Source organism: Pelophylax lessonae (assembly GCF_965119305.1).
Source record: "Pelophylax lessonae genome assembly, chromosome: 8".
NCBI classification, from domain to species: domain Eukaryota; kingdom Metazoa; phylum Chordata; class Amphibia; order Anura; family Ranidae; genus Pelophylax; species Pelophylax lessonae.
Window position 1 is genome coordinate 254,855,148 of NC_138775.1, and position 27,792 is coordinate 254,882,939.

At 42.3% G+C, this 27,792-nt stretch overlaps 1 protein-coding gene across 2 annotated transcripts in view; it reads left to right on the plus strand.

The window, feature by feature from the left end:
- The first annotated feature begins 1,912 nt into the window (after nucleotides 1-1,912).
- Nucleotides 1,913-27,792, plus strand: part of TTLL7 (tubulin tyrosine ligase like 7) — a 233,242-nt gene continuing 207,362 nt past the window's right edge. The window contains exons 1-6 of one of the 2 annotated variants that reach the window (XM_082265320.1): nucleotides 1,913-1,989; nucleotides 5,230-5,367; nucleotides 7,444-7,565; nucleotides 11,205-11,272; nucleotides 14,912-15,070; nucleotides 26,105-26,321. In XM_082265320.1, coding sequence (XP_082121446.1) covers nucleotides 1,965-1,989; nucleotides 5,230-5,367; nucleotides 7,444-7,565; nucleotides 11,205-11,272; nucleotides 14,912-15,070; nucleotides 26,105-26,321 — 729 coding nt within the window. In that variant the 5' untranslated portion in view covers nucleotides 1,913-1,964. Of the gene's footprint in view, nucleotides 2,069-5,229; nucleotides 5,368-7,443; nucleotides 7,566-11,204; nucleotides 11,273-14,911; nucleotides 15,071-26,104; nucleotides 26,322-27,792 lie in introns of both variants that reach the window. The other variant, XM_082265319.1, reaches the window with a different exon arrangement.

The following is a 27,792-nucleotide window of genomic DNA, read 5'->3' on the forward strand; positions in this document are numbered from 1 at the left end:
AATGGGACTGTGGCAGGAAAGAAAATACCTGTGTGGAGAAGAAGTCCCTCCTGGACTAGTTCTGAGACCTGGAAGCCTAAAGCTGAACTCTGGGGAAAGTAAAAATTCTCCCTGCCTTCACACTGCAAGATCTGTATGCTCATCTAGAGCTAGAGCAGTGTTCTTCAACCTTTTTTCAGTCAAGGCACCATTTAAAAATGATGGACAGTCTCAAGGCACCCCATTCTAAAATGTAAAAGACGATTCTAATAGTTTTGCATAACACCCAACGTTACAGGTGATTTATTCTTCTAAAGCAAATACACTTTTTCAAACTGGTACTGACTAGTATTCCAGTGTTTCTCTTCTCCCTCAGTTTTTCTCCATCACTTGGTAGAGAGAGGCAGGGGAGGGTCAAACAAGGATGCTATGCCGGCGACTGACATCCTCCTCATCAACTGATGATGCCATTGGCCATTAGGACACCAGCAGCTAGAAGTTTGTCATGTTGCACAATGAAAACCTGTTACTTTGTGTAACTAAAAGGCAGGCTTCATCCATACGCTGTCTTGTATGCAATTTGTGGGCAATTTTTAGGCATTTTGCCAAAGCAACCCCTAAAGAAACCTCAAGGCACCCCAGGGTGCCTGGGCACCCTGGTTGAAAAAGGCTGATCTAGAGGACTGGGAAATGCAGCTTTACCTCCCCAATCCGCTGGCTCCTCTGTGCTGCAAGACTAATCCCTGAAGCCACTTCTCCCCTATGATCTTGCATACCTCCCAACTTTTTGAGATGGGAACAAAGGACACCTATTAAAACGTATGTAGGCATAGGACACAACCCCTTGCTCCACCCTCTTAAAGGAGCATTATACAAAAACAAAAAATGATTAGTTAAACCCGCAATGGAGCCGGTTAATACAGCTGCGGGCAGCACACTGCAGAAGGGTCCTGTGCATCTTTGGTTTTGTTTCAGGTCCGAATTCAGGCAAAAATTCGGACCTGATTTGCCTCTGAAACTGTGAACAGGCACGCACCAGACCCCTTGCTGCAAGCCGCTCTACAAATAGTGTGAACCCAGCCTTTTACTGCCTTTTGAAATTTACAGATGCAGCAATTTAGAAATTGGATGAAAGGTTTAGCACTGGGAAACACCTATTGAAAGATAAATAGTGCATTTTTTTTTACAATTATATAGATCAGACCAAAATGAGGGACAAATGAGGAGAAAAAAGGGACAGAGGGACTTTGTTCCAAATCAGGGACAGTTTCTCAAAATCAGGGACGGTTGGGAGATATGCTCTTGTGGTCATATGCCATTGACGTCATCAAGACAAATGCAGGACCCAAAGCCCTGCATTAGGCATGAGGATAAATGAGGATACAGTTCAGGAGAGTACAGCTTGTCGGGGGGGGGGGGGGGGGATCTGGTTGTGAGGAGGTGGAGTGTAGTGCGGCAGCAGTAAACAGTTGCAGTAACAGAACTGTATTGAGGTTAGAGTCCAGTAAAGCACAACTACCTGGCAGGAAGACAACCCGACCTGTTGCACTAATAGAATGATGTAGCAAAGAGTACGTTTCGGGGGTACCGACAGCTTCTGTCTTGAGGGGTACAACGCGGCCTAGCCAGTTTGTACAGGGGGGGGACTTCCAGTAAGGATGGCGTGTCTCTGCTTATTCCCTACTCATCTGGAACCTCTCCCTGCCACTAATTACTGTCCCTAACAGACGGATGATCTGTCCCTACACCACCCACATGCACAAAGCCTGAGAGCCAGGGCCTCTTTAGCAAATTGAAAGTCATGCAGTTATGATTTACTTCTAATCTACTGGAAATTAAGAGACTGGAACTGTGGCATCTATCGGAGCCGCCAGCTACAGTTGACTTGTAAGCCACTGGTTGGAGTCACTAACCCATGTTTTTTTTCTGTTTAGGTTCTACCTGAGTAACCTTGTGGTGCCATTTGGGAAATCTCCAGAGATGATATGACGAGTGGTTCATGTGAGCTGGGTACGGATGTCCACTGTGTCCCTTTGACTCTACATTACCGTTTCACGGGCCATCATGCCATCTTTGCCCAATGAGTCTGGTACGACATCTGTGTTTTTGCATTTCACTCATCTCATTAAAATTCAAAAACGTTCTTAGCAGAAACACTTCATACTCAGCCTTGTTTATTATAGCATGCAAGGGGATCTACTTTTTCATAGAAACCAGGTTCTCCTTTACTGCACTACTTGCTATGGGCGTGCATCCTTCCTTCAGGACAGAATGTATGCATACAAAGTAAAATTAAAGTCTCTATGTTGCCCATAACAACCAGCAATTCTTTTTCTTACCTGCATGTAGAAAATGACCACTTGAATCTCATTGGTTGGTATGGGTAACATACAGGTCCCTTTCAGCAAGTCTTTTGTATGTATTTATTTCATTCATTTATATAAAGTCAAGCAAATGATGTGATGCCTTACCTAGGGGAGCTTACAATCTAATTTACCCACCACCATCAAATGGACACATATCAGAAGCAAGTACTGAACTTTAGTTGTCCTAAAACAACTGATGGTTAGCAGCCATGTTGGTAAAAGTAGACAGACATACAGTAGGTAGGCATAGGGTTGCCATCTGTTTGGTTTTGATTTATTTGGTTTGTATCATTGCTGGTTATTTAGTTGCTATAAAGTGTGCCTGGTTTGCCCACTCTGCATAGCAAACTTGACTTCATCTGAAACCATAGAAATACAGAAAGGAGGGTAAGAATAAAACCAGATGAGAGTCCAACACACTTCCTTTGTGAAGGAAGCCTGCAAACAGTGGTCATAGGCTTTAATCATAAATACTTTGTAATCGTGTAGTTACAGTGTATTTTGTTTAGTGTTTATATGCTTGAATCTACATGTACCGTCAGTTCCAGCAAACCTGCAACTGAAACCAGAATCAGATTGACAGACCCAGAGTATGTAATCTGAAAGCAGAGTTCGAGCTATTTTCTGTGTTTATTAAAAGTCAACAGCTACAAAAAGTGTAGCTGCTGACTTTAAATAAACACAAACTCAGGGTAAGTAAGTGACCAGGACATGAAAAGTGTTCACAGATAAGGTAGCCTCCGTACGCAAATAGGGAAATCTCAGGATCTTCAGCAAAGAGTCAGAAAGAAGTTCCAAGTATCGACAGCCAGGATCAGTTGCGTCTGTGCCTAGGTGCAACTCCAAAGCAGTCATTCAGCCAGGTCATAGCTTCTTTTGGGCTTGTGTAAAAAAACCGGGCAAGACGTAAAATGGCTACCTTGTCTTAGAAATTAAGAATCTGTGCAATGAGGGAGCGCGGAGGGGCTCCTGAGGAAGGAGGGCGCGGAGGTGTGCGGTGTGCTCGTTCGATTACAAAGGTGGACGAAAGTGCATCATTTCCAAGAACATCCCGCAGCCAAGAGTAGAGGAACCATTCAGGATGAGAGCCTTCCGAACTCTCAGGGAACCCCACAAAGTGGGGGTTGTTCCTGCAGGAGCGGTTCTCCAGGTCATCTAGTTTGGCTCGAAGGAGCTAATGTGTTCCTCAGCCGTCCCAGTTCTATCACACAGGTTCGGCACATCCTGCTTCAATAGGGAGAAATCAATGTGGATGGTTTCTATTTGGGCAGTGAGAGAGGCTTTACAGTCCTGTATAGCAAGCATGATGTGTGCCAGCATGGGTTCAGCCTGGGGAGAACAGTGACATGGCCGTATTCCATACAGAGAAGGGAGCTCCAAGGCGATGGAGAGTCTGCTTGGGTAGAGAAGGCAGTAGGGAATGGAGCCCTGTGCAGAGGATGGTGAAGACTGCCGTGTATCTGAAGGCAAGGCTGAAGCCTCGGCGCCATCTCGACTGAACCGAGCGAGTTGCTCTGCCGCGGATGGGGGCACGGGCTGCCTGTATTTCATCATCATGTTGGTCCAGAGGGATACCCATGGCTGTGGGGTAGGACACTGTGCCCTTAGGCAGGAGAAAGGACACAGAATGACTGCAGGATCAAAGGTTCAGAGCCAGAGCCACGTGTCTATGCAGCCTCTCGCTCCGCCATCAAGCCACGCCCCCCACAGGCACATTTTGTAACTAAAACATAAAAGCTTAAGTTTAGGTAAAAAAAAAGAAAAAATCAGCACAAGGGACCTACTTTTAATGCAGGTGAATGAAGGGTCCCCCTCCTCAATTCATAGATCAATTTTCATTCATAAAAACTATAGTACAGCTCCTATGATCTGCAATACCTAAAGATTACTGCTGCAGAGGTATTGGGGTGGAGGGCTTCAGATTTCAACTAAGACAGCTGGCACCAGCACAAGGGACACTCATTAAATGCAAGTACTGTCCCTTCTGCTGATTTTTTTTCTTTTACATTTTACCTAAACTTAGACTTTATACATTAGGCAATTTTGAAGTGGAGAAGGGTCCTGGATATTACAGTATGGGGTTGATTTTCTAAAACGGAGGAGTGCAAATTCTGGGGCAGCTGTGCATGGTAGCCAATCAGCTTATAACTTCAGCTTGTTCACTTAAAGAAGAGCTTCAGACTCCCTCCAAAAAGCTAAAAGTCAGCAGCTACAAATACTGTAGCTGCTGACTTTTAATTTACAAACACTTACCTTTCCAGGGATCCAGCTGTGTCCTCACCAGAGCCAGTTCTTTAATCAGCTTCAGGTGCAGGCACCAAAATCTTAAGTAAGGGAAACAGGAAGTGAAGCCTTATGGCTTCGCAGCCAGTTCTCTACTGCACATGCACAAGCCGCACTACGCCTTGTGATTGGTTCCATAGTCTTCTGAGACCTGTGATGTGTCCCAGAAGAATGTGGGGAAAGGAGGAGGAGCTGAACCTCCGGCCCAGATTGCCCCTGCACATCTGACCAGAAGTGGGAGAAGGTACCTGTCAAAACCAGGTACCTACCCCCCTCCCCCCAAAAAAGTGTCAAATGTGGCAGAGGAGGGGGGAGGATGTAAATAAGAGGACCTTTTGGGTGAAGTTCCGCTTTGACAGTAAAACCTGGAAGCTGATTGGTTTCTATGCAGAGCTGCACCAGATTTTCACTTTCCAGTTTTAGTAAGTCAATCCCAAGATGTCAACCCTACTGCAAGTTCCATAAAAATAATTAAGCAATGGCAGCTCCCATATCTGTTCCATGCTCCCTTTAACTTGCACCTGTCAGTGGCTGAGTACCAGGTAAGTGACATTATGGTTAAAAATTGATCACTAACTGTAATATATTTTTTGTTTGTAAGATCGCCATGCGTCGTCCAGCTTGTCCTTAGGTTCAGCTTTGCCTTATCAGTCCAATGGCTCCAACAGGAGAAAGATCAGGAAGAAGAGGAAAAATGGAGTCATCACAGCAAACGTTTCTGGAACTAAATATGAGATTGGTAAGGGCATGTGGGTGTTCCTTTTTTAAGTCTGGCTGTAGACATGACTGGTAGTTGGACATAGTCATTCTTACTTAATATACCCTTGCTTAAAAAAAAAGCTTGTACCCCCCCAGAAGCCCGTGTCTATGTAGAAATTGAAGACAGGTCCATCTTCCGAGAAAGAAGCAGCCTTAGGTCACATGATTGTACGCACTGCGGGCTCTGTGATTTAGTATGCAAAGAGAAGAGCCAGGAATATTAGAACTATGTATTAATGAGCTCACTTAGGGCCCTTTACACTGTTGCGCTGTAATGCATGCATTCTGCTGCATTAAAACGCATATGTCATGGTTCCCTATAATGAAGATAGTGTTTGTTCCCATCTCAGCACTGCTGTGTAGTTTTACAAAATACAACATGTCTGTTTTTTCTGTGTTTTAGTGCATTGGGAGGGCCATGTTGATGCGTTGGCAAAAGGTATTAATCTCTTGCCACCCAAATAAAGCATATGCTTCTATGGGTGGCAGAGGTTTCTTTACTGAGAGCACGCTCACTGACAGCTCAAGACAGCTCTCAGTCTTTATTATTGATCGGGAAGTGGCAGGACTGACTCCCAATCGTGTGACCCCAACTAATCACAGTGGTCACATAACTAGGCAGACCTTCCAGCATATGAGCCCAATTAATAGGAAGTGGTAAAAGTGGAACTTCATTACACTCTTTTGTGGCTCTGTCCACCCCCCTCTGGCTTTGCCTGGCCTTTGGGTCCTGGTGGAGCCTTTCGGCACATCTGGCCTATGAGCCGAGTATGACCTTTATTGCATAGTTACATTAGCATAGTAAAAGTATGCATGTCCAGGGTTCATACAGTCATGAAAAACCTGGAAAAGTCATGGAATTTTAAAATGGCAATTTCCAGGCCTGGAAAAGTTCTGGAAAATAATTTAACCCACAAATTTTTGGAAAAGTCATGGAAATTTGTTTCACAATCGCTGTATATTCGAATATGCAGAAAAGAGAAATGCGCCACTCAGTGTAGCAGATGTAAATAATTTTATTGACACATATTAAAAACTTACTTGGAGGTAAGCATCTATCTTCATAGCTTGGCATCCTTCTGGGTCTACGATGTTTCCGTCCCTGAGGCTGGCCAGCAGCCTGGAGATGACGCATGCTCCGAAAACGGTTAACGCCCCCCCGCGTCATCACGTTTGTGCGGTACTCCAGTGAGGTATGCGCTTCACCGCTGCCTCGATCTGACTGAGTCCCCTGATTGGTTCTCCCCTAGTGTCATCTCCCGGCTGCTGGCCAGCCTCAGGGACGGAAACACTGAGGACCCAGAAGGACGCCGAGCTATGAAGATAGACGCTTACCTCCATGGAAGTTTTTAATGTGTCAGTAAAATTATTTACATCTGCTACACTGAGTGGCACCTTTCTCTCTTTTCTGCCTGTTCGTGGGACTGTTGCTTCGGCCTAACAAAGAGTTGCCCTCCATGTAAGCGCCACATTTGAGCATCTGTGCCATCCATACCAGTCCGGCTGCATCTTAGCCATCATGACTGTACACTACAAAGCTTGTCATTTATTTTAGTAAAAATTTGCTGGGTGTAACATGGATTTTCTTCTTATTTAACATGTATACATATACATTTCATGAAACATTAGGTCATGAATATTTACTTGAAGTCATGGAAAAGTCATGGAAAAGTAAAAATGTGTACGAACCCTGCATGTCTCATACCTGATGGGCTGCTGGGGATGCTTACAATCACTAATAATTGGGGCTGCTACAGTGATAGCCTCAATCTTCCAGGTCCTGCTTAGAATCTGTGGCTTCCCCACTGCACACTGACCACAGGTTGCTCACACAGCACTGCTGCAATTTATGGAACGCTTTGTAATGTTTTCAATGGATACAAGCCATTCTCTGGAGGAGGTGGATATCTGGATGTCCGCTCCACCTTGCCCATTTGTGCCAAACTGAATCATAACAAAGTATGCAATGAAGATCATTGCCAGGGTTTAGCTTTAGGTTTAGTGTTGACTTTAAGATATTTTAAGGCCTTTCTGTATTGTTCCCTGCTTCTCGCAGTCCGTCAGGTAATTGAAGAGATGCATTTTGTGAAAAGCCGGGATGATGACGAAACAGCGTATCTCATCTGGAGTGATTGTGCCGTACAACATGAGAAGATTACAGAGCTCAGGAATTATCAGGTATGGAAAGGACAGCAAAGATATATTGCATGCACCAAAAGTAACTCATGGACCTATCTCTAGGGTAAAAGGGTAAGAAGAGAAACTGAACATGTACATTACATTTCTTTTATTTTATCATTTTCTTGTCACTTCTGGCACTTGAGGATGAACCCAACAAAAAAATTAAGAGGGGGAGGAGGAGGAGGAGCAGGGAGAGCTGGGGGAAGCCAAAGGCTCACTGCAGCTCAGGGGATGTGCAGCAATCTACTGTTTGGTTGGCTTTACAGTCCAAGAGGAGTTGTGCACACGAAGCAAATGGCATGGTGAAGACATAAATGATAGTAGCTCTGTTCTATAATACAAGCAGTGTAAAGCCCCGTACACACGTACCGATTGTCGGCCGAACGATCGGCCGTCTTTTGTCCGGTGCTGTCCTGAAAAGTCTTGAAAAGTGCTAAAGACTGCACACGAATTTTGTCGGCCAACAACAGCCGACTGCAGAAGTGATGTCATGTGATGGTTAACTTTCCGTGTGTTTTATCTTCTCTGAGCATGCCCAGTCTTGCTCATCTGCTGTTTGTCGGCCGAATTCTGTACTGACTGAGGAACAATCGGCCGTTCTGGTGTTGGCCAACAAAAATTTTATAGCCTGCACACCAGATTCTGTTCGGCCGAAAAGTCGCAGTCGGTTGTCGGAAGCATCATGCTAACAAGCCGACATTCGGCCGATCGGACGGTGGCCGAATATTTACGGCCGACAATCGCTACGTGTGTATGGGCCTTTAGAACCTGAATTTGACTGTGTACCAGCCTCTTGTAGTTCCTCTACACCAGAGCTCAGACTTTGCGTAATTCCCTTTGCCCTCTGCTTCGTATGTGCTGTAGTTCCCCATGTGTGCAGTTAAAATCAGTGCGTTCTAGCACCTGACACCGATCAACTGATTCTGTGTTTGGACAAATCAGGCTACACAATCAAGTGACAACTCATTGCAAACATGTCTAGGACCCAATTTGGGGCTCTACCTATAGTTGAAAAAACATTGCTTTTTTTCACAGAATATGTATTGCCTTCATAGTAGCCAAAGAGGTTCCTAAACTACACTGTATATCAGCGTTTCTTAACCTGTTTTCAGTTGTGGCATCCTTTCAAAGTATGCAAATTCCTGAGGCACTCAAGTCTAAAATGTAGAAATTGTAAATGTTAATTATCAATGGGAAACCTGAGCCTGGGACGATGCATACAACCGCCTTGATGAAATTAGCTTCACATCAAAAGCCCCCCCCCCCCCCCCCACATCAGGTCCCTCTAAACATCAGAGTTCTCCCTACATGTCACAGTCACCCATATACACCAGAGTCCTCCAAGCACATAAGAATCCCCCCATTTCACAGTCCCCCAATCACAGAGGCCCCCAATTACACAGTCCCCTCTTCGCATCAGTAGCTCCAGGAGAGGGTGGGAGGTGGAGAAGATCTGGAGGTTCCAGACTTGTATTCTCTCCTGAATGCTGGTGGCGACCCTGCTTTCTGCCTGCCCTGGATCAGCATAACGAGTTGCCATGATCTGGGTGGGTTGGTAACGAATGACGCCAAGCATACTGCCCTAGACTGTAGGTGGTTGTTGTGTTGCCAGTGGCTGGCCGTCCACACCATAGCAACTCATGATGCTGGTCCAGGGCAAACTGGGTCACATGCTGACAGCACCCAAGGGAATCCAAATGGTACTCTGGTTGGGAAACACTGTACCATGTGTACGTTAATTTTATTCAAGCTTTAGTCAAACACTATTGTTACCAGTATAAATCACTATAAAGTTGGACAGTTTTGAACCCCCTAGCTTAGCTGCATGATCTGCTCTGGTCATGGTCATGCCATTGGTCACCACATTTTGCGCAATTACTCTTTGTGTTGTTTCATTGAATGAGCTTGGATCTAACAACATCCATATGTTGCATATTTTGTACTGGCTGTAGCATAAATGAGAAATTTTTCAAAATATGAATGTTTCAAAGTTGAAGTATATATAAACCCAAGAAGATAAATGTAATTTATTGCAAGAACTAATGCCTCGTACACACGCAACGATTGTTGGCCGTGAATTTTCAGCCAACGTCCGATCGGCCGATTTTTGGCTTGTTAGTATGACGCTTCCGACAACCGGCTGCGACTTTTCGGCCGAACAAAATCTGATGTGCATACTATAAAATTTTTGTTGGCCGTCAATAGAACGGCCGATTTTCCGTCAGTCAGTACAGATTTCGGCAGACAAAAATCAGATGAGCAAGTCTGGGCATGCTCAGAGAAGAAAAAACACACGGAAAGTAAACCAACACATGACATCACTTCTGAAGTTGGTTGTTGTTGGCCAAGAAAATTTGTGTGCAGTCTAGAGCACATTTCAACCAACACAACAACACTGAACAAAAGACAGCCGATCGGTCGGCCGATAATCGTTGCGTGTGTACGAGGCTTAAGAGTACCGTTCCAGGCTCTAGTAGGTCCTCCTCTGCTGTCAGCTGCTGGGAGTGCAGGCAGGGAAAGAGCCGTCTATGCTCTGTAAGTATCAAAAAGACAAAGTCCTGAAAGCCGCAAATTTCACAGCTGTGTAAGAATTAGGAGCAGCCTCAGCCCAGACTCCATCCAGGCACCCCCCACCCATTTGTGCCCTGCCCACGGGACTAAAGCCTCGTACACGCGCAACGATTGTTGGCCGTGAATTTTTGGCCAACGTCCGATCGGCCGATTTTCGGCTTGTTAGTATGATGCTTCCGACAACCGACTGCGACTTTTCGGCCGAACACAATCTGGTGTGCATGCTATAAAATTTTTGTTGGCCGTCAACAGAACGGCCGATTTTCCGTCAGTCAGTACAGATTTCGTCAGACAAAAATCAGATGAGCAAGGCTGGGCATGCTCAGAGAAGAAAAAACACACGGAAAGTAAACCAGAACATGACATCACTTCTGAAGTTGGTTGTTGTTGGCCGAGAAAATTTGTGTGCAGTCTAGAGCACATTTCAACCAACACAACAACACTGGACAAAAGACGGCCGATCGGTCGGCCGATAATCGTTGCGTGTGTACGAGGCTTCAGTCACGGGGAGATTGGAAGTGGCTCTTTTTTTTCATGCTCAGTACATTTTTTGTAAATACAGAAAAATACCTGTTTATTCTGCCAGAAATCCAGTGCGCTTTAAAAGGCCTGTACACTAAACTAAAAAGAAATGGCTCTCTGTTCTCTTCTGTGAACTACTGTGAGAAATTAGTTCTCTAGTCCAAATCAAGCCTAGGGTGACAACACTGCTCCTCCATAGATATAAGGGTGTCCTAGGGTTAGTGTTGTAACCCTAGGACAGGAAGTGTAGTACCGGCAGGAGCACCAGGTGAAAATAAAGCAAACAAAAAAAAAAGAAAAGCCTGAAAAATTAAATCAAATGCAGTCACCACATCTACTTTTACTGGTAAGCTGCAATATATTACATTTTTGTACTTGGGTTTAGATACACTTTACTAGTACAAAGAGGAATGATGATATGGAGATTGTAAAAAGGTCAGTGGAAGTGGATTCCTGAGTAGGCACTAAGGTTTACTACACTTAACCTTGTTGAAGAAGGCGGCTCATGTATTATTCACCAGTGTTTTCTTCTCCTTATTTCAGAGGATTAACCATTTCCCAGGGATGGGAGAGATCTGTCGGAAGGACTGCCTTTCAAGAAACATGACCAAGTGAGTCTCCTATGCTGATGTCATGTCAGTTGAGTAGAATGAGTGTGTGGGCAGCCATGACAAACTGGTGTTTCCTTACCACTGCTTTGTAACCCCCACCCAGTATAACACCCCAGACTCAATCATTTATAAGTGTATGCTTACATAGTTAAAGCCAGTGCCAGATTACCAAATAGGCAGAGAAGGCACCAGCCTATGGGCCCCATGGCATTTAACTGCTTCCCGACCGCCCCATAGAAGATTTACTGCTACAGAGTGGCCGCCCTGCACAGAATCACACACACACACACACACACATATATATATATGTATGTATATATATATATATATAGGTGATACTGCACTTCCGGGTTTTGGGTGCGAGCGTGCGCCGCCACTGCCTCTCTCCTGCTGTGTTTTTACACAACACAGCATGAGCTGATCAGTGGGTCCTGTGGACCCGATGACCAACGGGACCTGCTGATCATTCAGTACACTAACAGAATAACAGTCTGCCTATGTAAACAAGGCAGACTGTCATTATGTGAGTACAGAACACATGGATCCTGTGTTTCTCTGAAGCAGAATCACAGATCAGTGCCTTCCAGTAGTAAAAGCCCCTCCCCCACTACACTGAAACATTACATAGGCACATATTTAACCCTTTGATCGCCCCTGTTAACCCCTTCCCAGCCAGTGTCATTAGTACAGTGATAGTGCATATTTGTAGCACTGATCTCTGTAATAATGTCACTGGTCCCCAAAAAAGTGTCAAAAGTGTCAGTTAGGTGGCCGATTTGTCCGCTGCAACATGGTAGTCCCGCTATAAGTTCCTGATTGCCGCCATTACTAATAAAAAAAAAAAAAAATTTTATTGGGTATGTTTTATAGCAGAAAGTAAAAAATATTGTTTTTTTTTTTTTTTTTTCTAAATTGTCAGTCGATTTTTGTTTCTAGCGCAAAAAATTAAAAACGCACAGGTTATCAAATACCCCCAAAATAAAGCTTGATTTGTGGGAAAAAAAAGGACATAAATGTTATTTGGGTACAGCGTCGCATGACCACACAATTGTCAGTTAAAGCAACGCAATGCCGTTATGCAAAAAATGGCCTGATCGGGAAGGGGGGTAAACCTTCCAGAGGTGAAGTGGTAAAGCGGAGTTCCAGTCTGTAAAAAAATAAAAAATAAATAAAAGTCAGCAGCTACAAATACTGTAGCTGCTGACTTTTAATAGAAGAAAATTACCTGTCCAGGGCCCCAGTGATGTCAGCACCCCAAGTTGATTCATCCATCGGCTTTGGGTGCAGGCGCCAACATCGCAAGTAAGGGAAACCTATTTCCTACAGCGAGTTGGGCTGTGCTTTCTAAATGGTCCTGTCATCTTCTGGGACACACACAGGTCTCAGAAGGCAGCGGGGGGGTTGATGCAAACGCAAAAACTTAACTGTAAAAACGTCCAGTGTGCATGAGGCCTTAATGATAATGGTAAACAGGACAAATAGAGAGAGTGAATCTCCCTAACTGGGGCACAGACAGCAGGAAAATAAGCCAGGGGTTCTAATCCCTCTCCTCTCTATCCAAAACGAAAAGAAAGTTTTGCCTTTAGGTATACTTTAATTTACATGTTAAAATCTGACTGCACAATCTCTGTACAATCAACATTAGATCTATCAAAACTAAGTAATATGAGGACCTGCCTAAACTATTCATTCTTTTTCCAATCAGGGAGCCCCTATGCGCTACATACTTGTTGGTGGATCTAAAATAGATTGTACAAACAGATTGTAACCTGTGTTTTCCTATCATTGAGCGAATAATTGTTTATAGAAAATAAAGGATTGGGTCTGGAGGAAACTCTTATCAAATCAACAAGATTTTTTCGTAAAGTTGGTTCAAATATTTCCATTTAAAGGTGATAAGAAAGCAATTAGGGTCCTATCACACAGGCTTTCCGCCCGGCGGACTCCGTTTTGCTCAGCGGGGATCAATCCGCCGATCCCCACTGAGCAGGTGGATGACGGCTCAGTTTCCCCTTACTTTGCAGAGACTGAACTGTCAGATCCCCGCTCGCCTCTACGGGAGATTGGATGAAAATGAACCGCCTGTCCGTTTTCATCCGATCCGAACGGACATGATCTGATCGGATAGCAGCGGGTGTCACCGCTTTACATCCGCCGCTCCATAGAGGTGCATGGAGCATCCGATCAGGTCCGCCTGAAAAACTGACAGGCAGACCTGATCGGAAAGCCTGTGTGAAAGGACCCTAAAGCTGTGGTTGATTGACTGTTTATCATCATGCATTGCATATGACTAGCTTTAGGGCTATGGCACACTAGGGATCCTATTGGGAATGTAAAGATATAGTGACATAGATCGCTATACTGTGTAGAGAAGTACTCACTACTTTTGTGTTTCACTCACTAGAAAGTGATATTTTGCAGCATTTTTGCCAGCAAAAGGAATGGCGCAATCAGTCTGAAGGGGAGGAACACATTGATAAAGATGAGTATTTTCTCTACATTTTTTAACAAATTATGACCAATAACAGGATCACCGGTGTGCCATGAGCTTACGTTTAGTCAAACATTTTTCTTAAAAAAAAAAAAATTTAAATTTAAAAAAAGGACAGTATCTACTAGCAATGAGAAGTTCTGTAGAGAAAATGAAAAGAGAGCGCACCAACCTTGAGCATTACCCAAGTGGTGTTTATTGGTGTAGAAATAAAAGAAATATACTCACAAACAAAACAATCATAAAAGCATTTCCAAGTCCACAATGGATACAAAGCAACCTTGGAGAGGAGACGCCTGAGAGGGGACATGATAGCGATTTACAAATACCTCAATGGCGATCCCAGTATAGGTAAAAAACTATTTAGTCTCAAGGAGTGCAAGAAGACACGTGGCCACACAATGAGATCAGAGGAAAGGCGGTTTAACCTTAAGCTGCGTAAGGGGTTCTTCACTGTAAGGGCGGTGAGAATGTGGAACTCTCTTCCACAATTGGTGGTAGCTGCAGGGAGTATGGCTACTTTTAAAAGACTCTTGGACATGCATCTCACAGGTCACAACATTCAGTCATGGGAAATGATCAGGCCCCTGACACACACACACACACACACACACACACACACACACACACACACACACCTGTACAGGTTGAACTGGATGGACTGATGTCTTTATTCAACCTCAACTACTATGTAACTCCCGTAACCAGATCACTGGGGCCATGTCCAGCATGCCAGGGGACCTTCCAGATGGCTGACGCATTTCGAGGGGCATCCCCTCTTTCTCAGAGCCGTGAGAAGTGTTCCTTGTTCTGATGGCTGCTGCTTTAGTTGAAATTTGAAGCCCTTTGATCCTCCATACCCTTGCAGTGGTACTTTTCGGGTGCTGAAGAGGTTAATAGAGCCGAGGGAGCTATGGAAGGCACTAATCAAGATTGCCAACTACAGTATATCCACCCTTTTCTTTTTCCACGACTTCCTCCGTTCATAAAAGCTGTGTTTTAGCTTCCATGAATTAAACTAGGCTAGTTCCCTTCTTCTTATAGACAGTACAGCTTTCACAAATCCCTCTATAACATTTTTTAAAAAATCTTTTACATGTGACTGTGTTGACTTATATTCGATCGGCTATGTGGGTTGTGTCTTTCAGAATGATCAAGTGTCAGCCTCATGAATACAGCTTTATTCCACGCACCTGGATATTCCCCGCCGAATACACTCAGTACCAAAACTATGTGAAAGAATTAAAGAAGAAGAGGAAACAGAAAACCTTTATTATCAAACCTGCCAATGGGGCAATGGGTCACGGGTAATCTCCCATTACTTTGGTTTATATGATGGGATATTGGTGGATAATGTGTTTTGTCTTATCAGAGGTCACAATCAGTATCACTCTGTATAAAAAGTTAAAACAGAAAAGGATACCAATCGGTGGAGGTCCTGGAAAGGGGTGGCCATCATCCCTGACACAATACAAAAAACAAAATACCCCCTAGAGGTGGGATTATAAAGGCAACCACTATCCAAGTAAAATAAAAGTATTAAAGTTTATTGAAACATCATAAAAGGTAATCGGTGTGTGTATATGGAGGAGAAAAAAAATCGCAATCTGTGTGTATACACAATAGAACAATACACAGTGATGCAGCAAACGCCGCAGAAGGCTTTTGAGGAACACCCATGACCCCCTTCGCACAGTTGTAACAGTTATGTATTGAGATCTTTACTTGGCCATTTTTTATCTTGTGTGGCATTTGATGCATCACTGTGTATTGTTATATTGTGTATACACACCGATTACCTTTTATGATGTTTCAATAAACTTTAATACTTTTATTTTTATTTGGATAGAAGTCGCCTTTATAATCCCACCTCTAGGGGGTATTTTGTTTTTGTACTGTGTAAAAAGATTAGTGCTTTTTTGGAGAACAAGTTGATATTCACGTGGTTAGCTTTAAGAGTAGCAGAGTAGGTACATTTAAAGTGAATCTGTCAGCTATTTTAAACTTTTAACCTGGGTTTACACCATGGGTGTCCAACCTTTTGGCTTCTCTGGGTCACATTGAGTGTAGAGTAATTTTCTCGGGCCGCATAGAAATTATATACTATAGTTAAGGTATGCAAGTAATAAAATGCCGCCGCGCCCTTCCTGCACCGCCGCAGCCCCCCGCACTAATTTACCACAACTAGAGGATAATCAAATGAAATGCAATCAGTATACAGAGGTTTACTTCTTCTGAGAGATATTAAAGGAACACTCTAACCACCATCACCACTTCAGTGCCCATCATTTATATCATTAGGAGGAATAGTGCCCTATCATTGGTGTCAGTAGGAGGAATAGTGGCCCATTATTGGTGTCAGCGGGAGGAACAGTGACCCATGGTTTGTGTCAGTTTGAGGAATAGTGCCAATCATTTATATAAGTGGGAGGAATAGTGTCCCATCGTTGGTGTCAGTAGGAGGAATAGGCCCAATCATTTATATCAGTAGGAGGAATAGTGCCCCATCGTTGGTGTCAGCAGGAGGAATAGTGCCCAATCATTTATATCAGTAGGAGGAATAGTGCCCCATCGTTGGTGTCAGTAGAAGGAATAGTGTCTCATCTTTGGTGTCAGTAAGGAATAGTGGCCCATTTTTGGTGTCAGTGGGAGGAAGGGTGCCAATCATTTATATCAGTAGGAGGAATAGTGCCCCATCGTTGGTGTCAGCAGGAGGAATAGTGCCCAATCATTTATATCAGTAGGAGGAATAGTGCCCCATCGTTGGTGTCAGTAGAAGGAATAGTGTCTCATCTTTGGTGTCAGTAAGGAATAGTGGCCCATTTTTGGTGTCAGTGGGAGGAAGGGTGCCAATCATTTATATCAGTAGGAGGAATAGTGCCCCATCGTTGGTGTCAGTAGGAGGAATAGGCCCAATCATTTATATCAGTAGGAGGAATAGTGCCCCATCGTTGGTGTCAGTAGGAGGAATAGTGCCCCATCGTTGGTGCCAGTAGGAGGAATAGTGGCCCATTTTTGGTGTCAGGAAGGAGAATAGTGACTCATTGTTGGTGTCAGTTTGAGGAATTGTGCCAATCATTTATATCAGTGTTAGGAATAGTGCCCCATTGTTGATGTCAATGGGAGAAATAGTGCCCTTCTGCTGATGTCAGTAGAGGGCATTATGCCCCATTGTTGGTATCAGTGGAAGGAAAAGTGCCCAAAGGGATAAAGGCAAGATAGTCTATATATAAAATAAACACAGTATATTATTCCATATAAATTCATAAAATATATACAGTACATACGGATTCCCACAAACTGGGAAAAGATACATCATTCAAATCCCAACAGCTATAATAAGCAAAATAAAAAGAGTCTTACATAAGCATTTTGATTCATGGTGGTGCTACATGCACTGGATATGCCATAGTGGAGGGTTTTTGTCGTGTGTTGGATATTGAAGTTTGCATGCTTAGAAAGTATTGATTACATATACCAGAAGCTCCCACCTAATCGGATATTGGCAAACAATTACATGTATTGTGCAAAAACCAAACTTTCTATATTGCTAAATACATTTTGGAACTATTGTTCATTGCCTATTTGCAGGGAACATATTTACTTAACCAAATTATACAAAAAAAAAAAAAAAAGTAAAATATGCCTTTGAAAACCAACTTCACACCAGGTTTGCTCTGACTATAAGAGAAAATGCATAAAGAAAAAAAGACCATCAACATCTGTATATCCGCTTGCCGACTGCCCTATAGCATATTTACTACTACATGGCGGCCACACTGCGCAGAGGTGATACTGCACTTCTGGGTATCGGGGCGCAAGTGCGCGCCCCTGGTGGATCGCTCTTGCTGTGATTTTACACAGCGGAAGCTGATCAACTGGTCCCGCAGAGCCGATGTCCGCTGGCACCCGCTTGCCGTTCTGCCTGTGTTCTGAACGATAATCTGCCTATGTAAACAAGGCAAATTGCCATTCTGTCATGGATCCTGTGTTTCTGTAAAGCAGGAACACCGATCCAGGCCTTCCACTAGTAAAACACCTCCCCCACTACACTGACACACCAGCTAGGCACACATTTAACCCTTTGATCGCTCGTGATGTTAACCCCTTTTGCATTTATTTATTTTTTGTGTCAGTTAGGTGACTGTTTTAGCCACCGCAATATCGCAGTATAATTTGCTGATCACCGGCGGTACAAAAAAAAAAATTCCATAAATATATAACATAGTTTGTAGACACTATAACGTTGGCGCAAACCAATTAATATACGCTAAGTCCCGGTTCACATTTGTGCGATGCAGGAATATGAAGCGCGATCCCGCTGCCATATGCGATACGCAGGGGGTGTCAATTAAAAGTTATCGACACCCCCAGTTGCGATCGCATATTGCAGTGCGATCTTCAAGTTCGCACAGAATCAGATCACACTAGTTTGAACCACTATGCGATCCGATTCTGCTGCAGATAAAAAAAAAAGGGTCATGTGCGTGTTTAGTGCGGATGTGGTGCTAATTCAGCTATACAAACTGTATGGCTGAAATTTGCACCGCACATGAGATCGTATGTAATTTAGGAGCAGTGCGCTCTGAATTACATGCGATCTCTGTGATCGCACTAATGTGAACCGGGGCTTATTGGGTTTTTTTTTTTTTTAACCATAAATATGTAGCAGAATACATATTGGCCTAAATTGATGAAGAAATTTGATTTTGTACATTTTTATTGGATATGTTTTATAGCAGAAAGTAAAAGCTATTGTTTTTTTTTTTCCTAAATTGTCAGTCGTTTTATGTTTCTAGCCCAAAAAATAAAAACCGCAAATGTGATCAAATACCCCCAAAAGAAAGCTCTATTTGTGGGGAAAAAATGACATAAATGTTATTGGAGTACAGCGTTGCATGGCCGCACAATTTTCAGTTAAAGCAACGCAGTGCCGTTATGCAAAAAATGGCCTGGTCAGGAAGGGGGGTAAACCTTCCAGAGGTGAAGTGGTAAAGCAGAGTTCCATCCTGTAAAAAAAAATAAAGTAAAAATTAAAAGTCAGCATCTACAAATACTGTAGCTGCTGACTTTCAATAGAGGAAAATTACCTGTCCAGGGCCCCAGTGATGTCAGCACCCCAAGCTGATTCATCCATTGTTGTGTCAGTTAGGTGACTGTTTTAGCCACCGCAATATCGCAGTCCCGCTATAATTTGCTGATCACCACCAGTACTAGTGAAAAAAAATAAACAAAAATTCCATAAATATATAACATAGTTTGTAGACACTATAACGTTTGCGCAAACCGATTAATATACGCTTATTGGGTTTTTTTTTAACCAAAAATATGTAGCAGAACACATATTGGCCTAAATTGGTGAAGAAATTTGATTTTGTACATTTTTATTGGATATGTTTTATAGCAGAAAGTAAAAAATATTGTTTTTTTATTTTTCAAAATTGTCAGTCGTTTTTTGTTTATAGTGCAAAAATGAAAAACCGCAGAGGTGATCGAATACCACCAAAAGAAAGCTCTATTTGTGGGATAGAAAGGACATATGATTTATTTGGTCAGTGTCGCACAACCGTGCAATTGTCAGTTAAGGTAACACAGTGCCGTTTTGTAAAAAATGGCCTGGTCATGAAGGGGGTAAATCTTCCGGAGGCGAAGTGGTTAAATATAACATTTATCAACAGCATATTAATGAATTAGCTATCTCCAATGGGAACAGAGAGGGCCAAACAGGGAAAAAAAAAACAAAACACCAAATCACCATATTTAAATGAATATAGTATTATGCATCAATCATACCTTAAATGGCATATGGTAAGTATTAGAGCCCATTCAGACTAGCGCGACTTGTCAGGCGACTTGTCAGCCTGACAAGTCACGGTCCATTGAGTAGCACAGGACCCGTTCTAATAGGAGCGACGCAAGTCGCTCCGACTTAGAAAAAGGGTCCTGTACTACTTTGGGGCGACCTCGGAGCGACTTGCATAGACTTCCATTATGTGAAGTCTCTGCAAGTAGCGCCGAAGTCGCGGTGCACAGCGGTGCACGCGACTTCACAGGTCACCCCCCAAAGTCGTGTCGCGCTAGTCTGAATGGGCTCTAAGACGCAAAGTCATCAGATGTATCAGATATTGAGTAGGGAGGTTCTCCAAATAGGATTGCACCTACCAGCCCTTGGGATAAACCAAAATACAGAGCAAAATATAGGATGTAAACAACAGGGTGTAATACAGGGTCCTCTATAGAAGGACCTATTCACTATATCTAACAGAAAATACCAAATAATGAACAAAGTGCTTAGAAACTGCTCTTACCTGGACAGAGAAATTAGGGGAAATATCAGATGGTATGAGTAGAATACTATATATCAGTGCTGTACTTGTATATACACTGCTCAAAAAATTTAAAGGAACGCTTTTCAAACAGAATATAGCATCAAGTCAATTAAACTCCAGGGATATTGATCTGGTCAGTTAAAGGATAAGTCCAGGCAAAACCTACTTAACGGTAAACCTGCTCTGTGCCACATTCTAACCCTAACCTAACTAACCCTGTAATGCAAAAATCGTTGTACTTACCTATTCTGCAGCCGATCCGGTCCCACGCTGAGCTGTGAGCGGCGGCTTCAGTTTGGAGGTGGGTGCAGGAGAGGCGGCCCACGACAGAAGCCCCATAGTAACTCAATGGGTGACGTCACTTCCCAGGCATTTTACAGCTGTTGTCAGTTTTCGACTGCAGGTTTAGCGCTAGTTAGGTTTTGCCTGGACTTATCCTTTAAGAAGCAGAGGGGGTTGTTAATCAGTTTCAGCTGCTTTGGTGTTGATGAAAATAACAGGTGCACTAGATGGGCAACAATGAGATCACCTCCAAAACAGGAATGATTTTACAAAAGGAGGCCACTGACATTGTTTTTTTCCCTACTACCTACTCATCTTTTCTGACTGTTTTTCACTAGTTTTGCATTTGGCTTAAAAACTTCTTTTACCTCCTATCACCTCCTACAGCGCTGCCATCATAAATTTCCATATATGCTGAGAGAAAACTCTGTTTGTGTCAGAATATATATAAATCAGTGTGGCAGCTGATGGGCGTACCTGCAAGGCAAACTGGTTAACAATAGAAGAGTAAAAATAAAACATTACATTGGTACCTGAAAAGTAAAAAATGGTTACCAATGAAAAACAGTAACAATAAAGTATAGTAAAGGTAGAAAGAGTAGAAGTAGAAGAGCAGAGTAAGAACAGAAGATTAACTCAAACGAAAACTTTTTTTTTGCTTTTTTTATTTTATGTTTTTATTTTTTTTATTTTTTTTTTGTAACTTTTTTTGTAAATTTTTTTTTTTTAACTTTCTTTTCTTCAACTTTAACGTTCCAGCTTAGGGTCTCTCAAAATGACGATCGCCATCGAACATCTTTCACTAGTTTTGCATTTGGCTTAAAAACTTCTCTTTCCCGGGCAGAGATATTGGGGGAAATATCAGATGGTATGAGTAGAATATTATATATCAGTGCTGTACTTGTACTTGTATGTATATATATATATACAGTTGTCCCAATCAAATAGGATACATTAAAAGCTCCCCCGTCTTTCATAAACAGCATCCTGAAATTGACATACAGTATGAGTATATAAGTCCCCCAAAAAAATCCAGAGAAGAGATAAAACTGTTCCACACATGTTGTTCCACACATCACTTCCGAACAAGCACAGTGCGTTTGAGCCGACGCCATTTTGTCCACCACGCGACTTTCGGCGTTTAGAGGGGGGAGGCCTGCCCCAGGCTGTGGGCACCCCCTATTTACATAGAGATTTGCCCATGGTGGGGGGCAGCCCTTGGATACACCCACTGTTCCTATATAAGGGTCAATTCATACCTTGTATTTGGATGATTTCATTCTAGTCATTGGGAATGAGATGAGAGGTTATTCTTCTACAGTATTAAACCTATATGGGGTAAGTTTGATCGCAAAGTCCAGTATTTCTTTACATGCGTGGGATTGTTTTATCTCTCCTCTACCTTTGGAGGGACTTATATACTCATATGTCAATTTCAGGGTGCTGTTTATGGAAGACAGGGGAGCTTTGATTATATATTTTTTGATTGGGACAACTAGAATTCCCTGTGCCCCATATATATACAAGTACAGCACTGATATATAATATTCTACTCATACCATCTGATATTTCCCCAAATATCACTGCCCGGGTAAGAGCAGTCTTTAAAGCCAAGTTCCAGCCTTTTTTGTGCTTATTAAAAGTCAGCAGCTACAAAAATTGTAGCTGCTGACTTTTAATAAACACACACTCACCTGTCCCACGATCCAGTGATGCAGCCGCCCGAAGCCTTCGATCCTTTCCCTCTGGTCTCGGTGGCGCCGGCATCACTGGTGTGGGCACCCGGCTGTGACAGCTTGCGGCTACGCACTGCGCATGTGCGAGTTGCGCTGCGCGACTTGATTGGCCGCCAATCTTCTGGGACCTCTGACATGTCCCAGAAGATTGCAGGGAGAGAAGTGGGAGCGGGTACCTGTCAAAACTAGGTGCCTGCTCCCCCCCCCAAAAAAAATGACATGCCAAATGTGGCATGTCAGGGGGTTAGGACTACCTAAAGCGGAAGTTCCACTTTTGGGTGGAACTCCACTTTAAGCCAAATGCAAAACTAGTGAAAAACAGTCAGAAAAGAGTAGTAGGGAAAAGAATTGTCAGTGGTCTCCACTTGTAAAACTATTACTATTTTGGAGATCATCTCATTGTTGCCTATCTAGTGCTCCTGTTGTTTATTTCATTAGCACCAAAGCAGCTGAAACTGATTACTAACCCCCTCTGCTACTTAACTGACCAGATCACTATTCCACGAGTTTAATTGACTTTATGCTATACTCTGATTAAAAAGTGTTCCCTTCATTTTTTTTTGAGCAGTGTATATACAAGTACAGCACCAATATTTAATATTCTACTCATACCATCTGGTATTTCCCTTAATTTCTCTGTTCGGGTAAGAGCAGTTTTTCAGCACTTTGTTCACTATTTGGTATTTTCTGTTATATATAGTAAATAAGTCCTTCTATGTATTCCACCCTGTTGCTTACATCCTATATTTTGCTCTGTATGTGGCTTATGTATATGTGGGGCAATCTCATGGGCCGGTAGGTGTAATCCTATTTGGAGATGCTTCTTCCTCTCTATATACATCTGATGACTTTGCCTCTAATACTTACCATATACAATTTAAGGTATGGTTGACACATAATACTATATTCATTTAAATAATGTGATTCATTGTTTTTTTTTTTGGCCCTGTTTGGTCCACTTTCTTCCCATTGGAGCTAGCTAATTTATTAATATGTTCTTTATAAATGTTATTTATATATATATATATATATATATATATATATATATATATTTATTTATATATGTATGTATATATATATATATATATATATATATATTCAGGGAGTGCAGAATTATTAGGCAAATGAGTATTTTGACCACATCATCCTCTTTATGCATGTTGTCTTACTCCAAGCTGTATAGGCTCGAAAGCCTACTACCAATTAAGCATATTAGGTGATGTGCATCTCGGTAATAAGAAGGGGTGTGGTCTAATGACATCAACACCCTATATCAGGTGTGCATAATTATTAGGCAACTTCCTTTCCTTGGGCAAAATGGGTCAAAAGAAGGACTTGACAGGCTCAGAAAAGTCAAAAATAGTGAGATATCTTGCAGAGGGATGCAGCACTCTTAAAATTGCAAAGCTTCTGAAGCGTGATCATCGAACAATCAAGCATTTCATTCAAAATAGTCAACAGGGTTGCAAGAAGCGTGTGGAAAAACCAAGGCGCAAAATAACAGCTCATGAACTGAGAAAAGTCAAGCGTGCAGCTGCCAAGATGCCACTTGCCACCAGTTTGGCCATATTTCAGAGCTGCAACATCACTGGAGTGCCCAAAAGCACAAGGTGTGCAATACTCAGAGACATGGCCAAGGTAAGAAAGGCTGAAAGACGACCACCACTGAACAAGACACACAAGCTGAAACGTCAAGACTGGGCCAAGAAATATCTCAAGACTGATTTTTCAAAGGTTTTATGGACTGATGAAATGAGAGTGAGTCTTGATGGGCCAGATGGATGGGCCCGTGGCTGAATTGGTAAAGGGCAGAGAGCTCCAGACCGACTCAGACGCCAGCAAGGTGGAGGTGGAGTACTGGTTTGGGCTGGTATCATCAAAGATGAGCTTGTGGGGCCTTTTCGGGTTGAGGATGGAGTCAAGCTCAACTCCCAGTCCTACTGCCAGTTTCTGGAAGACACCTTCTTCAAGCAGTGGTACAGGAAGAAGTCTGCATCCTTCAAGAAAAACATGATTTTCATGCAGGACAATGCTCCATCACACGCGTCCAAGTACTCCACAGCGTGGCTGGCAAGAAAGGGTATAAAAGAAGAAAAGCTAATGACATGGCCTCCTTGTTCACCTGATCTGAACCCCACCTGTGGTCCATCATCAAATGTGAGATTTACAAGGAGGGAAAACAGTACACCTCTCTGAAAAGTGTCTGGGAGGCTGTGGTTGCTGCTGCACGCAATGTTGATGGTGAACAGATCAAAACACTGACAGAATCCATGGATGGCAGGCTTTTGAGTGTCCTTGCAAAGAAAGGTGGCTATATTGGTCACTGATTTGTTTTTGTTTTGTTTTTGAATGTCAGAAATGTATATTTGTGAATGTTGAGATGTTATATTGGTTTCACTGGTAAAAATAAATAATTGAAATGGGTATACTGTATATTTGATTTTTGTTAAGTTGCCTAATAATTATGCACAGTAATAGTCACCTGCACACACAGATATCCCCCTAAAATAACTAAAACTAAAAACAAACTAAAAACTACTTCCAAAAATAGTCAGCTTTGATATTAATGAGTTTTTTGGGTTCATTGAGAACATGGTTGTTGTTCAATAATAAAATTAATCCTCAAAAATACTAATTTGCCTAATAATTCTGCACTCCCTGTATATATATATATATATATATATATATATATATATATATATATTGGTGGTCTTTTTCTCTTTTTTGTTACGCATTTTCTCCTATGGTCAGAGCTATATACTGTATATTAAATGATACATGATGTATGTAGTCCTGAAGAAGCGGGGGCTCCCGCGAAATGTGCAGACCAATCATTTATTGGATCATTGATCAACTGAATTACAATCACGCCAACTTTACTATGTTCTTCTTTTAAAGTGTAAATCAATGAAATTTGTAAAGTTTTTATACAACCTGGTATGAAATTGGTTCTCAAAGGCATATTTAAGTCCTTTTATTTCTATTTTTTTTTTTTTTTTTGAATGTTTGGTTATATATACATTTGGGATGATGCCAATGATAACTTTATATGTATTTGTGAATGTCATTACACCCCTTTTTTACAGAATGTATTTACTTGTTGAACATTACAATTGTGTCAATTATATACACTAATCAGCCATATAGCCAATATATAACATTGTTAGTATTGAAATTTTAGGAGACTGCCATATGCTGAGTCTCACTGTGTACTATCTTATACTTGACAATTATTTTTATTGTTGCCTAGTATAAGTGTTGGGATTTGGATGATGGATCTTTTCTACTGTTTGGAAAGATCAATATATACAGTGTATCTTCTTATGAATGTATATGGAACGTTAAATTAATAAATAATAATAAATTAATATATGGAATAATAAAGCTGTGTTTATTTTATTATATGAATCACTCTCTAGCTTCATTTAACTTCAATGCAACTTTATAGCTTTAAAATCCTGACAAAGGATCTAACGGTTCTCTACTATACACTTTTTTGTCTATACATGGTCTTTACATCTCCTAACACAAGACAGGAGAGTTTAGTTTCACTTTTAGGCTCCATTAACACATGTACGACTCCAAAGTCCAAAGACTTTCGCAACTTTTGAGGGTTAACAGTGAAGTCTATGGCCCTCAAGTTTAATGAAAGTCAGACCCAAAGTAGTGCATGAACTACTTTGAAGTCGCTGTGACTTTAAGTTGCACATATATGAATGGTTATCATTGGAAAACATGGATTAGGACTTCTCATGATGACGAAAGCCGCATGAGAAGTCGCACAAGTATGAATGGGGTGTAAATTAATGGGTGACCATATTGACCAAGCTTGGCTTTTATGGGAAAATTTGAGATTTGGTTGAGATCAACTGTTCTCACTTTAGGTAATCCCTGTCTGTTCAATATTTTCATCCAACACTTAAAGCCTTTCTTTAGATTGTGAAATGCAATAGGGGAATAACACGTTCTTTCATTTCTGGTCTTTTATTTCCAGCATTTCTCTGATACGAAATGGAGAGAAGCTCCAGGCTCAGGATCATCTGATTGTTCAAGAATATCTTGACAAACCGTTCTTGCTGGAAGGATACAAGTTTGATTTGCGGATTTACATCTTGGTCACTTCCTGCGATCCACTAAGGATTTTTCTATACAATGACGGTCTGGTCAGGATGGGGACAGAGAAGTATCATCAACCATCTGAGTCCAATCTGGTGGGTTGATTGACTTCCTACATATTTATATCAATTTTTAATTATTTGTAATGCATTTTAGATTAACTGACAGCCATGTGATCCAAGGGCCTTCCCCACTATATATAAACTGAATAGGTTGTTAAGGAAATTCTTTATAATACATCAGCCTTTCTCAACCTTTTCGACACAGAGGAACCCTTAAAATATCTTTCCAATCTCAGGGAACCCCTTCTAAAAAATATTATTCTATCAACAACTCAAGATACATTTGTGTGATGGTCAGTGGGAAGAATGCTCCTAAGTGCCCATTCACACTACCGCGACTTGTCAGCCTGACATGTCGCGGTCCATGCAGTGCTACGGGAACCGTTCTAATAGGAGCGACTCAAGTCGCTCCAACTTAGAAAATAGTTCCTGTACTACTTCGGGGCGACATCGGAGCGACTTGCATTGACATTCATTATATAAAGTCCGTGCAAGTTGCGCTGAAGTCGTGGTGCACGCGACTTCACAGGTCGCCCCCGAAGTCGTGCCGCGGTAGTGTGAACTGGCACTTACACTTGTGGTCATTGGGAAGAAGTCCCCCCTTACAGATAGCTAAAAAGATCAATGGTGTCAGTGGGAACTTATCTGAGAGGCAGAAATTGCTCATTGCTCAAGGAACCCTCAGCAACCTCTGGAGGAACCCTAGTGTTCCATGGAACCCTGGTTTAGAAACCCTGTACCATACACCAAAGTTTATATAAATGTAAAGAAGTTTTCACAGAAATTTCAAAATGAGAACGTAATTTATGTGACTAGCCATACATGGACTGAATGAGAAAAAAATCAATCATTCCTCCTATTTATGCTGACAGCTGGGGTAAAGGAATCTTCACTGTCAGTTATTGTATTCCATCAGCCACTGCCAGCATTGCCCAACAATGACTGCATCTGAAAGGATGCAGTCACTCTTCGGCCAATAATTTGCCACCCGGATCAGTCGATTTTCTAACTACTTCCCACCTATAGGAGGTCCATGGACATCCTCGGGTTGAAGTGATTATACTGGGATGATGCCTGCACCTACAGTCATCATCCTCCCAGTATGAAAATTTTCATCCGGCGATTCTGTTTCTAGCAGAAGGGAAGTGAGTGGCTAAAAAACACTCAATCACTTCTGCTGGTGACGGAAGGGGGTCCCACCCCCCTTATGCTGCTGTCTTTCCTGGGCTCTACCGTCTGATCGCGGAGCCCGAGACTAATACGGCCGAGGTCGATTTCTGCATGGAACAGAGAGAGAGGAACTGACATTCCTCTCTCTCTCTCTTCTGAGACCCCAGACACTGGAAGCAACAAGTATGGCTTCACTTTTGGTTTCCTCCTCTTTGTTTACCAGGCAAATAGCAGCCAGGAAAGCAGCCGATCAGACCAGTCTGTGTCTGATTGGCTGCATTTGAGGCCAGAGGAGAGATTTTGGATCTAACAGACCCCAGATCTCTCCATAAAG